Raw genomic sequence first — 15,712 nt, 5'->3', positions numbered from 1 at the left:
AGGCGATGAGACCCACTACTGTGGAGAGCTCCACAGTCCCCTAGAACTAGTCCAATGTTACCTTTTTGTGGTGTCTCTCCTGGTATCTCCACCCCCACACAGACTCCCAATCCACACAGTCGCCTCCCCCTCTGTCTCCTCCACCTCCTCCTCTCTGCTGGTGCCAATGCCAAACAAGGGGTGGGAGTGAGAGAGGTGTTGCTGGCTAGGCTACCCCTGAGCTGCTGCACAGTTGGGGAGGGGTGGGGGGTTGTTAAATAGTGATTTGGCCGTCTACACGGCACGGCGGAGTCTGGTTGAGCTTGGCAGGCCTGCAGGGGTAATGAAGCCTTGGACCAGCCTGACCTACCCCCTCTCTGCTGGGGGCCTGCCTGGCAACACTCTGGCTCAGGTGAGGTGGTGATGGGCTGATATTGGGGGTGGTGGAAGGGTGCTGGCTGGGGAGGGGGGTGGTACTGACTACTCTGAGGTTCTATTACTTTATTGAGGGAAAGTTGATTGTTGAAGTATTTTCGTAGATATTTAATCCAATGGCAGGTAGTCTAGCAGTTAAGCGCATTGGGCCAGTAACCGAAAGGTTGCTGGTTCGAATCCCCGAGCCATCTAGGTGAAAAATATGTTGATGTGACCTTGAGCAGGGCGCTTAACCCTCATCGCTCTGGATAAGAGCATCTGCTAAATGACTCAAATGTAAAATTATGATAGTGTACCTTGTTGCCATTTTGATTGTTGGCACTGATAGAGAAACCACAATATGCCTCTAAAAGGCACAAATTACAGCTATTTGAATTGTAGATTGTCAAAGTTACCCAGAGTAAGACTACCTTTACTTGACACATTTATTAGTCGTATGTACAGGATACACATGGTATACAGCGTCCAATGAAATGCTTACTTGCAGGTTCCTTCTCGACAATGCAACAACAATAATAAATAATAAAATATAAGAACATGAACATAAGGTAAATGACTTAGTAGAACAGAATACATTTTTTAGCATAATTATAATACAAGAAGGCACAATTTATTGTCCAGTATTTATACGTGTTTTGGGGAAGGGGTGATTCAGGGGCAAGTGTTTAATTTAGCAATCATAGTAAGAGTCTGGTAGCAGCAGTTGTGATGTGCGTATGTGCGTGTGTGGATTAGTGTATGTCTGTGTGGGTGTGAGCTTGAGTGAGTGCATTTGTGCTAAGGTGCAGGTGGTCAGTCCAGTTCAAGTGTTCAGCAGTCTGATGGCTGTTGGTATCAGACCTCATGCTCCGATACCGTCTGACCAACAATAAGGGAGTGAACAGCTCGTGGATGGTATTTATGTGGTCCTTGATGATGCTGCAGACCTTCCTCTGGCACCGTTTCCACTAGATGTAAATGTCCTGACATTGTTGTCAATTAAAGGTAATATCAGATTTAAATACAGATTAGGTATCCACTCACTYGCCTTTAAATCCCTCTCCCAACGTGTTCAGTACATCAATTACACCCACTGTTTATTCTGTTTGAACCTGATGTGAGTAACACCAGTCCAGGTGTGGGCTGTGGAATCCAAACCATACTGTGGCTGTATCCAAAATGGGATTTAATCCCTATGTAGGGCCCATAGGGCTCTGGTCAAAAGTAGTGCACTATTTATAGAATGGGGTGCCATTTGGGACACAGCCTGTGGTAAATGATATGAGAAGTGAAAGGGGAGTCAGCCTGTCCTCCAGACCATTAGCCAGACCGTCCTCCCCAACCAGAGTATAGATGTACAGTTATTGCCACGGCTGTCTGCTTCCTCTTTGGGATCTTTCATTAGGCCGCCCTCATATTCGGCCCCTGAGACAGAGGCCAAATCATGTCTCTGAGCCGCTTGTGTGTTTGTTATTAGGGACCTCTGGTGGGCGGGCAGGCTGGCTGGCTGACTGGCTGGCTGGCTGGCTGGCCCCCTGACTGACTTTCTGACTGTTGGTGGGGTTGACAGTGAGAGAAGGATAGAAACCATGCTGTTTACACCACGCTAGGAAAGGTAATGTCCGGACATGTTGGTCTGGCCAAATATCAGCTAACATGTCTCAATGTTCAGTGCCTTCATTGTCCCCCACGATGAAATCGGGAAGGGAACTGTGGATCTGTCTCCGTTCGTTCGTACATTAGTTTACCAATATCTCAGACAGCACTGGGACGATTTTGATGAAACTTGGGTGAATGATGTGTCTTGCCATAGAGATCCAGCATTTACAAAATGACACTGATTGGCCCAAGGCGGAAGCTATAGTAATTAATAGAAATTTGGACATTTGGAAACCAAGCTTACTCGTCTGTATTTTGTGGAACTTGTGTGGTATAATGCGGCCAAATCAGAATGAATTGYGACCAAATTGGTTTGCATATTGATAAATGTTAACGAACATGCAACACAAGTCAACAAGTCCTTTGCAGTAACTTTTTAATTGCCACTTTGGGGTTTTGGAGATGAATTTCACCCACACAGTTTTTACATGGGAGGTGATTTTCCATCCTCTAAAACTGTGATCTGTACCGACACACAAGGCAACAGACTCCTCTCCACTCACAGCATAATTTATGAAGGCAGATCAGATGCACATACAATACAGGTTATTAATTCCTCCTGCAACACTGCTCTCTTGATTAACAGTTTAAAGAAACAGAACAAAATACAACACACAAACAAATCAAACTGATGACAAGTTATTGTGTTTGTTTGTTTACCTGTTAGGGGGAGGAACACACTGGCATCCAATTAAGGGTTGTTGTGTGATTGTTTTAAGACGTGGCTGGCGCTAGCTGCTTGGCAGTTTGGGTAAAAGACTACGGCACTCAACGTACCCAATCTCTCTCTCTCTCTCTCTCTCTCTCTCTCTCTCTCTCTCTCTCTCTCTCTCTCTCTTTGCTGTGGTTGGTGTGGTGGGCCTTCATCTCTGGCTGTGGTTTCCCCAGCCCCTTCCTTCCACTCTGTGGTTTATAGCCATGGACCTTAGAGGCTAAAATACATTTTAATGTTCTTTTATAGCAGGGGGAAAAGAAGAAGAAGAAGAGGTAGGGAAAAAAACAAGAACAGAATAACTGTTGGATTAGAACCTATCTGGTACTACTGTGCCTGGTTTAAATGAATGAGGGCTGAACACACAGATATATACATTTAGGGTTTCACGTTTAATTATGGCACATTGTAAGCAGTAGTTTAGTGAGGATGAATCACCCAGTTTTTATGCTGCCGGGGATGTTGTTGCTTTTCTTTCTTTAGACTTGTGACCTGATCTCTTTTCTTAATGGCAGCGTGTATTTGAGGGAGCAATAAGCCTTAATGTTATTAGCAGATACAGTAGAGAGGCCTAGCTCACAGAGGGTTGGAGGGCTTCTCCTTTGGAGTGTGGCCTGGCAGCACATTATGGACGGCCTTGTGTGGACGGTCGAAAGGACAGACAGACTGCCTTGAGATTCCTTTTGAAACATAAGGGCACGATAGGGTAGCAGTGTATAATTCCTGTAAAAGTCAGACTGCACATACATCTAATGATTTGGACATAGGCTGTCCTTATGTGAAATGTCCTGGTGTGCCGCTACGTATGGATGTTTAGAGGTGGTTCAAATTGAATGTGTGGTATTTCATGTACAATTAAAACCTTTGCTACTTTTTAATGTTATGCACACAATGTGGGCATATGATATTTATCGAGCTTAGAGATGATCTCATTACCATATGAAATTGAAGAAGAGAGTGAAAAAAATCTAATTAAAAACAAACCGCATTAATTTGAATAAATGGTTCAATGAAAAGCGGAAAAACATGTCACGCACACCTGTTTTTCCCGAGGATCTACTAATAAAAGTTGCAATGTGTTGCCTACTAACCATCTGTACTTTGGTTTACTTCGCTCACCGGTTTGGAGGTGATATTTGGAGAACAGCTGTGGATGAGAAGACAGAGAAAGACAGCAATACAATCTGTGATCTCTGTTTTGTTATGGTCTCTCAGAGCACAGAAACACATTGCTAGCACATTAAATATTAAGTATGTTTGAAACTGAGTCAGTGCAGGTGTAGTTTTTCAATCAATTTACTAATTTTAGCAACGACAGAACTAGTGGCAACACAAGTTCATTTTTATTTGCTTGCATGAATAAATGGCATTACAATAGCTTGATATGCCAAGGAGACTAATCCTGAGTCTAACTTTCAGAGGAAGCACACCTGCTAGTATTCACAGATAGCTTCTCGGTAAAGTCTCTTATCTAATAGTCGTGCTGGATAATGCAGGAAGAGCTCCAGTAGAATTGCTTGTCTCATGATAACTTTTCTGATAGATTTCAAAAAGCTGCTTGTTAAAGGAGGCAAGTTGAAACTGAGACAGAAAAAAAGTGACATTTCAAAACCTGAATCAATGTCGATACTTTGAACAGCTTGGTCTTACCTCATTTCCTCTGGTCAATTTGGAGATGTGCGGTTGAAATGAATTAGTGGCACCCTAGGTATGGGATTGGCTTTCCACACGGCCTCAGTGGCATGTTGTGTTGGAGCTTGCTTTGCCTGTCTGGCATCACTGCAATTTCCATACACACACAAACAAACACACACACACGGCAGACAAACAGCCTGCCAGCCTGAGCTTAATCCCSTCCTATGTTGGGGCCATAAGTATGTGGGATTCTGCCTTCAAACCGTCATGAATATGGTAATCTAGAGGAATCACAACAAGCAGTTACTTCTCCACTTAAGCACTTGCCAAGAGATCGCAAGGGGCCTGTGGTGGACGTCTTTCTACAAGCACACACAAACATATGTACACGTACACACACAATTGGGTAGGGCTATGGAGATGTATAGATAAAGACAGAGTGATCTCTCCCTTTCTCTCTAACTATCGCGCTCTCTCTATCTCTAGATATCTCTCTTTCTGTATTTTCCTCCCCTCTCTCTCTCTCTCTCTCTCTGTTTCCTCCCCCCTCTCTGTATCTCTCTATCTCAGTTGCACTCACACAAACTGTCCTTGTTAAGGATCAAAGACTCTGGCTCAAGTAACATCTGAATATCAAAAGTTTACCTTTGGTCTTTGGTATAGGCAGGCACAGATTAAAGGGGACATGTGCTTAATAATAATAATAATTTATTCAACTTTTATAGCGCAATTCATTACYTAAAGAAATCTCAAAGCGCTGTAAAGCAACAACAAAAAACAAGCAATTTAAAAACAACAACATCAATAATCATCATGAGTAGATTGATGGTCAAGAGACTGAAGGGTGAGAAAGTTCATGGCTTGATTTATATTTTGTGTTTATTATGGATCCTCATTAGTTCCTTCCAAGGCAGCAGCTACTCTTCCTGGGGTCCAGCAAAATTAAGGCATTTATAACATTTTTAAAACATTACAATACATTTCACAACACATTAAGTGATCAAAGAAGTCACTGTAGTAGTAAGGGACCCTAACTGTTGTCCGTTTTAATTAGAATGGAACATTTTGATTCATCAGGCAAATTTTTTTATTTTCTTTGTCTGCGTGGTTTTTGGAAGATCAAGACTACTGTTTGTGTGAAAGTCCAAATTATCTATGGAATACAACATTAATGCTTGAAAATGAGATATGACTTGATGTTTGTAATGTGATATTAGTTAAATCAGACAAACATGAATGACCATACTGTTCACAGAGAACTACGTTTTTTTTGCATATAAAAAGCATTGACTGTATGACTCCAAGTCCCACATCTATACAGTAGAATGTCTGTACAAGGGCTGTAGCTGTATCGTACACCCTTGGAAACTCATTTTCAAAGATTTTCTCAAAAAACAATCATAGTTTTGTATTTTTTTCTTAGTGAATGTTATTGTGTTTCAGCTGTTATTCTTCTCTGAAGCAAAATTGCCCATTTCAGACAAGCCTTTAAGTGCTTTAGGTAATGTTCTCCTGTAGCTGCATCACCTCCATCCCGCCAACACGTTGTTTTCAAGGGGAATAGCTCGCAGACAAGCAGCAACCATTTTGAGTGAGCAAGCTTTTGAGTGAGCAAGCAATTCCTGTTCATTGACACGGTAATGTCTTAAGCCAGGAAGGCGAATGAATATTTTTGCAAATATATTGCATGATTTTACAGTAGAGGGCCTACAGGAGATGCAAACGGGAGTAAACCCACAACAATAATCTCCCTGAAAACCACCCTCCATGACCGCCATCAGCTTGTATTTCACTTTTAAAAGCCAAACAATTTTTCAATATCACGTCCGATGCACTGCACAGCAGATGGGGAAAGAGATGTAATTTCAAACGGGAACTGAAGCAAATGTGGTTTTATTGTATTTTTTTGTTTTTGACTTCTTTTTCTTGTTTTTGGGGAACGTGGGTCATTCACTTTTAATCCTGTACACCTGCTGTGGTGTACAGGAGGAGAGAAAAAATCTAAACGCTGTAGAACACTCAATGAGCCCAGGGGACACCTCCAGCTTCATACAGTTAACGTGTAAATGTTGGCCGAACGGATCTCATTAATTTCCCAGGATGAAAAACAGTGGCCACTACTCCAAAGCAAACAGTGTTCCTTTAATGCGGTCAGTCTGTGGGTCTTTGAGCTCCCATCCTCATCTCATCCTCGTCTCATTCCTGTCTCATCCCTGTCTTGCTGTCTGTTTGTTCTCATCTGATGCTTCTAATGAGGCACATCAGTGATGCTTCAGTACTCTGTACTGGAGGTGCAGCTTAAAGACTCATCAGCAGTAAGTAGACAAACAACCACTCTCTTAGGTAAACAAACCTGTCAACATATGGTCGAAGAGGACACAAGACAATATTACAAAGAGATACAAAAGATTGATACAAGTGAAATGGCATTGGTAGACAATAGATGCATAAGACATGTCATTGGTAAAACATTTAAATAAATTCACTTCTACAAATTGTAATTTATTACTTTGTTTTTGCTAAGATAATTGGAGAGTTATGAATAAGTAAAATGCTCACGCAGAACCATATTAAACTATCAAAAGCCATCAATAACATGGTCACATCTATCTTTAAACACTTTTGATTAAAACCAAAATTACTTTTCTAAATGAAAAAAAAGTGGTCAGTCATATTTTACCGGAGGAATAAACTAAAATTGATTTACTACAACGAGTTTCACACAAAAAAGCTATCCTGGAAAGCCAATCATTTCTCAGAATTTCACTACCTCCAATATTAAGTTACAGCTGAAGCTGTTTGAATTTAACAACTAACCTTCAGCCTTCTATCAATCCTACTTTAAGAGTTTACCCAGCTTTGGACCATATCTGCTTGAGAAGAAGAAGGTTTTGGCCGACTACAAGAAGGCAGTGAGAGACTACGTTGAGAAGACCACAGTAGTGGAGGCCAATGGCACCAGAACGTACACCCCCAAGAGACCAGTCCCAGCTGTCAAGGTAAGAGAGAGGAGAACACCCCTTAGTTCTCCCATAGTACTTTCAAATATGTTTTTGAGGTACTGTAGAATGCATGCCCAATATATTGCTTCATTCTTAGTAGTATGCTAGTGTAGATATTGGAACAGATGCCTAGATTTAGCCATAATGTTTACAAGGCATGTAAGATACAGTACGTGACTGAGACCAGGTCATTGGATCAATGTGTGTTGCCATAGAGATCCTATATATATCTATAATATGTTCTGTATGTAATTATTTTGTGTTGCCTTGTTCCCAGGATGTTATAGCCAGGGCTCTGAAGCACATCGGTGCATACGGGGAGCTGAACAACACAGAGCAGGTCCAGGCTGTTATAGATGAGAAAATGTGTATCAACTGTGGCAAGTGCTACATGACCTGCAATGACTCTGGGTACCAGGTACATACTGCACTGTACATCCCCTCCATTTGTTTGAAGCACACGCTCACTCAGAGACACACGTACTCGGGAACAAGTCTAATCAAAGCCTGTTTAAGGACCAGACTGGCCCTTACTATCTCCTGAAAAAGAGATGCCTTGTGACAAGGCCTAGTTTTCATTATAGTCACAGTGACGCACATTAGTCTCTCGCTCTCTCGCTCTCTGTGAAAGTACCTCTGTCGGAGGAAGGAACAGTATGACAGTTTTATTAAAGAATGAATCTCCTCTTCCCTGGTAAATAAATGTCCCCATTATCTATCAGCAGAAGTATTGATGAAGTAGTGCGGACTGTTCCATCAGAGCTCATTGTCTGTGAGTGGATCTCTGAGAGGGATTATATGTTATTAATGGTTTCTAATGAAGACCGACATTCATCAGGATAATGTGTCTCCATCAAATAGGTGGTTCCACACACACAGGCACTTTTTTTATATACAGTACTAGTCAAAAGTGAAGAAAGCAAAACCATGAAATAACACATGGAATCATGTAGTAACCAAAAAAAAGTGTTAAACAAATCAAAATATATTTTGTATTTTAGATTCTTCAAAGTAGCCACCCTTTGCCTTGATGACATCTTTGCACGCTCTTGGCTTTCTCTCAACCAGTTTCATGAGAAATGCATTTTAAATAACAGGTGTGCCTTGTTAAAAGTTAATTTGTGGAATTTCTTTCCTTCTAAATGTGTTTGAGCCAATCAGTTGTGTTTTGACAAGGTAGGGTTGGTATACAGAAGATAGCTCTATTTGGTAAAATACCCAAGTCCATATTATTGCAAGAACAGATCAAATAAGCAAAGAGAAACAACAGATACTTTAAGACATGAAGGTCAGTCACTCCGGAGACTTTCAAGACCTTTGAAAGTTTCTTCAAGTTCAGTTGCAAAAACCATCTAGCGCTATGATGAAACTGGTTCTCATYAGGACCGCCACAGGAAAGGAAGACCCAGAGTTACCTCTGCTGCAGAGGATAGGTTCATTAGAGTTACCAGCCTCAGAAATTGCAGCCCAAATAAATGCTTCACAGGGTTCTATTAACAGACACATCTCAACATCAACTGTTCAGAGGAGACTGRYTGAATCAGYCKTTCATGGTCGAATTGCTGCAAAGAAACCACTACTAAAGGACACCAATAAGAAGAAGAGACTTGCTTGGGCCAAGAAACACGAGCAATGGACATTAGACCGGTGGAWATCTGTCCTTTGGTCTGATGAGTGCAAATTCTAGATTTCTGGTTCCAACCGCAGTGTCTTTGTGAGATGCAGAGTAGGTGAACACATGATCTCCGCATGTGTGGTTCCCACCGTGAAGCATGGAGGAGGAGGTGTTATGGTGTGGCGTGCTTTGCTGGTGACACTGTCAGTGATTTATTTAGAATTCAAGACGCACTTAACCAGTATGGCTACCACAGCATTCTGCAGCTATACGCCATCCATTCTGGTTTGCGCTTAGTGGGACTATCATTTGTTTTTCAACAGGACAATGACCCAATACACCTCTAGGCTGTGTAAGGGCTATTTGACCAAGACGGAGAGTGATGGAGTGCTGCATCAAATGACCTGGCATCCACAATCACCCGACCTCAACCCAATTTTGATGGTTTGGGATGAGTTGGACCGCAGAGTGAAGGAAGACCAGCCAACAAGAGCTCAGCATAATATGGGAACTCCTTCAAGACTGTTGGAAAAGCATTCCAGGTGGAGCTGGTTGAGATAATTTCAAGAGTGTGCAAAGCTGTCATCAACGCAAAGGATGGCTACTTTGAAGAATCTAAAATACAAAATATATTTTGATTTGTTAAACACTTTTTTGCTTACTACATGATTCCATGTGTGTTATTTCATAGTTTTGATTTCTTCACTATTGTTCTACAATGTAGAAAATAGTGAAAATAAAGAAAAACGCTTGATTGAGTAGGTGTGTCCAAAATTGTGACTGGTACTGTATATATATATWTTTTTTCATTAATATTGCATACAGGGTTAGATGTATATGTCCCCTGAATGATTTTCACAACAATATGTTGAAGACATCTGTTGTAAATATGTATGTATTTTATGATTGCGCATGGACGATAGACATAAAGGGGTAAATTATGTATCAGCATGATGAATTGACGGCAATATGCAACACCATGCAGTTTCCATGAGGGCAATTCATACATTTTCATTTACATAGAACTCAATATTATTACAAATCCACTGTGTAACATAGCTACCTGTGATAACAGAATACACAATATGCCTTGTTTGATGTAACAGTGCAGAACACATTGGTCTACTTGCTACATAACATGGATTCATTGCGGGGCTTCCTGTGCTAGCCTAGCACGCTAAAACCATGTCTATGATGGTCCATGGCAGCCATTCCAAACCTTATAGCCTTTGCTCTCTCTCTCTCTCCCCTCTCTCACGCTCTCTCTCCTCTCTCTCTCTCTGCAGGCTATTTCGTTTGACCCTGAGACCCATTTCCCTATAGTTAACGACAGCTGCACCGGCTGCACTCTCTGTCTCAGTGTCTGCCCTATCATCGAGTGCATCAAAATGGTTACCAGGACAACACCGTATGTGCCCAAGAGAGGCCTGCCTCAAGCCGTCATGCCCGTATGCTGAAACTAAAGGATGGAGAGAAAGAAACAAAAACGTCCACCAATGTCTGTTTGACAACATCGATTCCTCTGCTTTGTAATTGTGCTGTGAAAAATTACCTTGATTATATGAAAATAATTATTAGTGTGGAGAAATAATTGCCTTATATATTCCCAAGCCAATTATCTACAAATAATCAACCGGGCGGCAAAACGTGGCATTATTTCTAAACAATGGTGGTGTGGTGATGTGTTGTTGTTTTGTTGTTGAGTTTTTTTTCTCTTCCCCGTTGTGTCAAGGCTGTGATAATGAGAGTGAATGGGGAAGGTGGAAGAGAAAGGAGGGAGGAAGAGAAAGGAGGGAGGAAGAGAAAGGGGAAGGCAGAAAATAATGGATGTTTATGTGTCTGGGCTCTATCTGACAAACTGACGCACCAATGCTACATTTCCTAACAAGCATGTGTGGATGGCAGTCGGACCACAAGCCCAGAGCTATGAAATTAGACATATGTTGGGAGGGATAATCAGAAGGACAAGAAGTGGTAATGAACAAAGATGAATAGGTGATCGTGACAGCATGAGGTATTCCACCTGTGAACGTCCAGACAATCTCCTCTCTCTCATACCACATCAGAACTGGAGGTCATTGTTTCATTTTTATCAAGCACTGCATCTGTTTAGTTTGGTTCCTCCCAGTGTTAGCTACAAGCCAGCTTTACTTTTAGTTTAACTTGCCCTGCACTCCCAGTGTTAGCTACAAGCCAGCTTTACTTTTAGTTTAACTTGCCCTGCACTCCCAGTGTTAGCTAATATTTAACTTTTAGTTGAACTTGCCCTGCACTCCCAGTGTTAGCTACACAGCCAGCTTTACTTTTAGTTAACTTGCCTGCACTCCCAGTGTTAGCTACAAGCCAGCTTTACTTTTAGTTGAACTTGCCCTGCACTCCAGGTTAGCTACAAGCCAGCTTTACTTTTAGTTGAAACTTGCCCACTCCCAGTGTTAGCTACAAGCCAGCTTTACTTTAGTTGAACTTGCCCTGCACTCCCAGTGTTAGCTACAAGCCAGCTTTACTTTTAGTTAACTTGCCCTGCACTCCCAGTGTTGCTACAAGCCAGCTTTACTTTTAGTTGACTTGCCTGCACTCCCATGTTAGCTACAAGCCAGCTTTACTTTTAGTTGAACTTGCCCTGCACTCCAGTGTTAGCTACAAGCCAGCTTTACTTTTAGTTGAACTTGCCCTGCACTCCCAGTGTTAGCTACAAGCCAGCTTTACTTTTAGTTGAACTGGCCCTGCACTCCATACCCAGTGTTAGCTACAAGCCAGCTTTACTTTTAGTTGAACTTGCCCTGCACTCCAGTGTTAGCCCACTCACTTAGCTACAAGCCAGCTTTACTTTTAGTTGAACTTGCCCTGCACTCCCAGTGTTAGCTACAAGCCAGCTTTACTTTTAGTTGAACTTGCCTTGCACCAAAGCTTAGAATGTATTCTACTATTACTACTAATACTATTTGCATCTGTCTGTGGTTATGTTGATTACACATTGATTGTCTTAACTGTTTTTTGTGTGTTTTTTGACCATTTCTCTTGATTTGGGTGTGTAATTGTGAAATCAGGGATCTTTGTTGTATTACGGGCCAGGGGTTGTTGTAGCTAAAAGGTCAGATCTTCCTGTGGCTGTTTCCAGTTCAGTAGATATGAAGAATAGCTGTGATTCACTGGGAGCTCACTAAAGGTCAGCTGTGACTAGTCTCATCTCAATAAGTACCTGCTACTCGCCCATGGTTAATGTATACCTACACTACCGTTCAAAAGTTTGGGGTCACTTAGAAATGTCCTTGTTTTTGAAAGAAAAGCACATTTTTTGTCCATTTAAAATAACATCAAATTGGTCAGAAATACAATGTAAACATTGGTAATGTTGTTAAATGGCTGAAAACGGCAGATTTTTTTWAATTGAATATCTACATAGGCGTAACAGAGGCCCGATATCAGCAACCATCACTCTTGTGTTCCAATGGCACATTGTGTTTGCTAGTTTATCATTTTAAAAGGCTAATTGATCATTAGAAAGCCCTTTTGCAATTATGTTAGCACAGCTGAAAACTGTTGTTCTGATTAATTAAAGAAGCAATAAAACTGGCCTTCATTAGACTAGTTGAGTATCTGGAGCATCAGCATTTGTGGGTTCGATTAGAGGCTCAAAATGGCCAGAAACAAAGACCTTTCTTCTGAAACTCATCAGTCTATTCTTGTTCTGAGAAATGAAGGCTATTCCATGCGAGAAATTGCCAAGAAACGGAAGATCTCGTACAACGCTGTGTACTATTCCCTTCACAGAACAGCGCAAACTGTCTCTAACCAGAATAGAAAGAGGAGTGGGAGGACCCAGTGCACAACTGAGCAAGAGGACAAGTACATTAGTGTCTAGTTTGAGAGACAGGCGCCTCACAAGTCCTCAACTGGCAGCTTCATTAAATAGTACCCGCAAAACACCAGTCTCAACGTCAACAGTGAAGAGGCGACTCCGGGATGCTGGCCTTCTAGGCAGAGTTCCTCTGTCCAGTGTCTGTGTTATTTTGCCCATCTTAATCTTTTCTTTTTATTGGCCAGTCTGAGATATGGCTTTTTCTTTGCAACTGCCTAGAAGGCCAGCATGTTTTCAAACATTTTTAAAACTTGGATGCCATTTAAAACATGTACAGTGTACTTACATGCAGCGACCTATTATTTATTTGTTATTATTWTTWTTWTTTTTAATAATACATACTTACCCAGAAAAGCCTTAAACAGGAATACCTACCCAATACTTAGCTGAATACTTAGCTGAATACTTACCTGAGATCCAAACCGCCGTATGCCCGGTGTGTCGCTGCTCTGGAGAGAATATTCTTTGCCCGCTCCTGTTGGACGCTGGAAACAAACACAAGCAACATCCACAACCACTCAACCACCTACTCCTGAAGAGCAAGTTTCTATACCCAATTGTTTTTCTATAGAAATAAATCCCTCAAACCCTTACCCTAAACCGGGTCCATATCCTGTTTCCAATCCTACCCCCTAAACCGGGTTTGTATCCCTTACCCAACCCTACCCCCTAAACTAGGTTCGTATCGCCTACCCAATCCTACCCCCTAACCCGGGTTTGTATCCCTTACCCAACCATACCCCCTAAACCAGGTTCGTATCACCTACCCAACCCTACCCCCTAAACCGGGTTCGTATCCCCTACCCAACCCTAACCCGGGTTCATATCCCCTACCCAACCCTACCCCCTAAACCGGGTTTGTATCCCCTACCCAACCCCTCCCTCCCTCCTGATTTTAGTTGTCTTTTTTCTTTACATTTAATTATTCAATAAAGCTTGTTTTAATAAAAATCAAGTCGCAGAAGACAAAAGGAGAACTGCAACACCCCTGAGAAGAGGGGTAGAAAAGGGTTACAAGCCCAAGTCTCTTACGTACTACAGTTTAAATAAAAGAGCTCTGTACTATCCGTTCAAACCCTAGTCCTACTTACCTCCAGGTTATGGAACATTTGCTATTTTAGTATTTGTCCAGTAGGTTTCCTCAAGGGGGGGGAAAAAAAACACTTCTATGTTAATGATTAAACAAAAACGCTATAGTAAATACTACAGTAATGTCCACAAAAAACACTAGTCCATTCCCTCTAGCAGTATTAACATTGTCTTTAGACTAAACACCATATTCACACCTATTTCTTCAATCTATCTAAAATCTAAATGTTTGCCGTTATTCAACCAGGCATGTCATTGAGAATTCTCTTTTACAATAACGACCTGTTAAGATCTAGAGGAAGTTTCCGACGAGGCCTCTGAGTGGATGGGGCTGGGCGTGGTCATGTAGTTGAACTATCAGATAACCACTATCTGTCTGAAAGTTTTAAGCTTCTAAAAGGTTTCATTAGGAATATTTACAGCAGATGATGAGGTCCCTACCTTTGTCTATTGCCATGTCCACTACCATGTCTAGACTTTTGAACGACGGAAACACCACCTGGTCAAAAGTAGTGCACTATATAGTGAATAAGGTGCGATTTGAGAATCCTAGTTAACAGTGGATGGATGTGGTACTAATATCCTCTTGCCTACACAAAATGGAGACTGAGTTTATCAAGCCTAACAGGCAAAACAAGGCAGGGTTCACAGCCGGGGTCGGACATCAACGAGCATCCAGCATCCCCTGAACACTGAACAGAGTTTGGGGGGTTATGGGGTTAGTGTAAACTGTGTAAATGTTTACTTCTGGCATTCAGCGTGCAGCAAGATAATTAGAATGGCATTTAGCACACCGCTGGAGCCGACCGCTGATGTCTAGCCTGGGTTCTCTCCTGCCTTCCTTTCAGCAGTACATCATTAAAAATCAACATGGTATCAATCCTGGGCCTGGGGCTTGAACTCCAGGGCAGCGTGAACCATCATCAGCAAACAGTACTGTGAGTGGAGTGGGTGGTGTGGCATAGTATGCGCTCGGTGAGATGACACACACACACACAGTATCGCCTTGGCTGGATGACAAGTTTTCAGCTATAGGCTACTATATGTGAGTGACGTGACAACGGTTAACATCCCCTTCTGACCCCAACACATCCCACAGCAGGTCATCATATCTCCATCTCCAGCTTGTTAAAACAAAKTGGATGTCAAATGTTCTGTCCACAAATAAGGGTGAAATCTATCCACACAATCAAGATCAACACGGTATGCCTAGCTATTAAATTATGCTCAATGCAATGTAATATAATGTATGTCTGCCTGCCTGTATAATGTACGGTCCGCCCATTATCCAAGAAAGCAGAAAAAAAGACCTATTAGATTTAAGACGCGATTTCATCTGCACTTGAATTAAATACACAGGAGCCGAGAGGGAGAGCTGTTGGAGCACGGCATGTTATGTAAATTGGACCTGTGGTTATTTTAGCTGAGGTCAAACGTGGCAAGCTGGGGAAGGAGAGAGAAATGGCTGAAACATGGGTTTTAACATAAGACCAACACTATTTAAGTTTTCGCATTAATGCAGGCTGGGATATTGATCCATTTATACTGAATTTGGAATGCAGTCAAGAGTCAGAGGAATCCTCATTAGACTGAACAGTTCCCTATAGCGAGCTAGGCACCAAAACTGGCTGACAGCCGCAGGAATACTAGAAACATACTAGTAGCCTAATACTGCCACAGGAATACTAGAAACATACAGTAGCCTAATACTGCTCAGGAATACTAGAAACATACCAGTAGCCTAATAC

The 15,712-nt window shown here is 41.9% G+C and overlaps 1 protein-coding gene and 1 long non-coding RNA gene across 2 annotated transcripts in view; one reads left to right on the top strand and one right to left on the bottom strand.

Moving 5' to 3' along the window:
- dpyda.1 (dihydropyrimidine dehydrogenase a, tandem duplicate 1) overlaps window positions 1-10,742 on the top strand; it is a 200,903-nt gene extending 190,161 nt beyond the window's left edge. Inside the window, exons 21-23 of the mRNA XM_024000164.2 lie at window positions 7,246-7,398; window positions 7,679-7,819; window positions 10,303-10,742. Coding sequence (XP_023855932.1) covers window positions 7,246-7,277 — 32 coding nt within the window. The 3' untranslated portion in view covers window positions 7,278-7,398; window positions 7,679-7,819; window positions 10,303-10,742. The remainder of the gene's footprint in view (window positions 1-7,245; window positions 7,399-7,678; window positions 7,820-10,302) is intronic.
- Window positions 10,743-11,178: 436 nt separating this feature from the next.
- On the bottom strand, window positions 11,179-11,422 carry LOC139028696 (uncharacterized). The gene is made up of 2 exons (XR_011480938.1): window positions 11,335-11,422; window positions 11,179-11,236 (listed from the first exon to the last, which is right to left on the bottom strand). It is a non-coding gene; the product is annotated as an uncharacterized lncRNA (long non-coding RNA).
- Window positions 11,423-15,712: the final 4,290 nt, after the last annotated feature.

The sequence above is a fragment of the Salvelinus sp. IW2-2015 genome, linkage group LG14, assembly GCF_002910315.2.
Source record: "Salvelinus sp. IW2-2015 linkage group LG14, ASM291031v2, whole genome shotgun sequence".
NCBI lineage: Eukaryota > Metazoa > Chordata > Actinopteri > Salmoniformes > Salmonidae > Salvelinus > Salvelinus sp. IW2-2015.
This window is presented reverse-complemented; position numbering and strand designations above follow the sequence as displayed.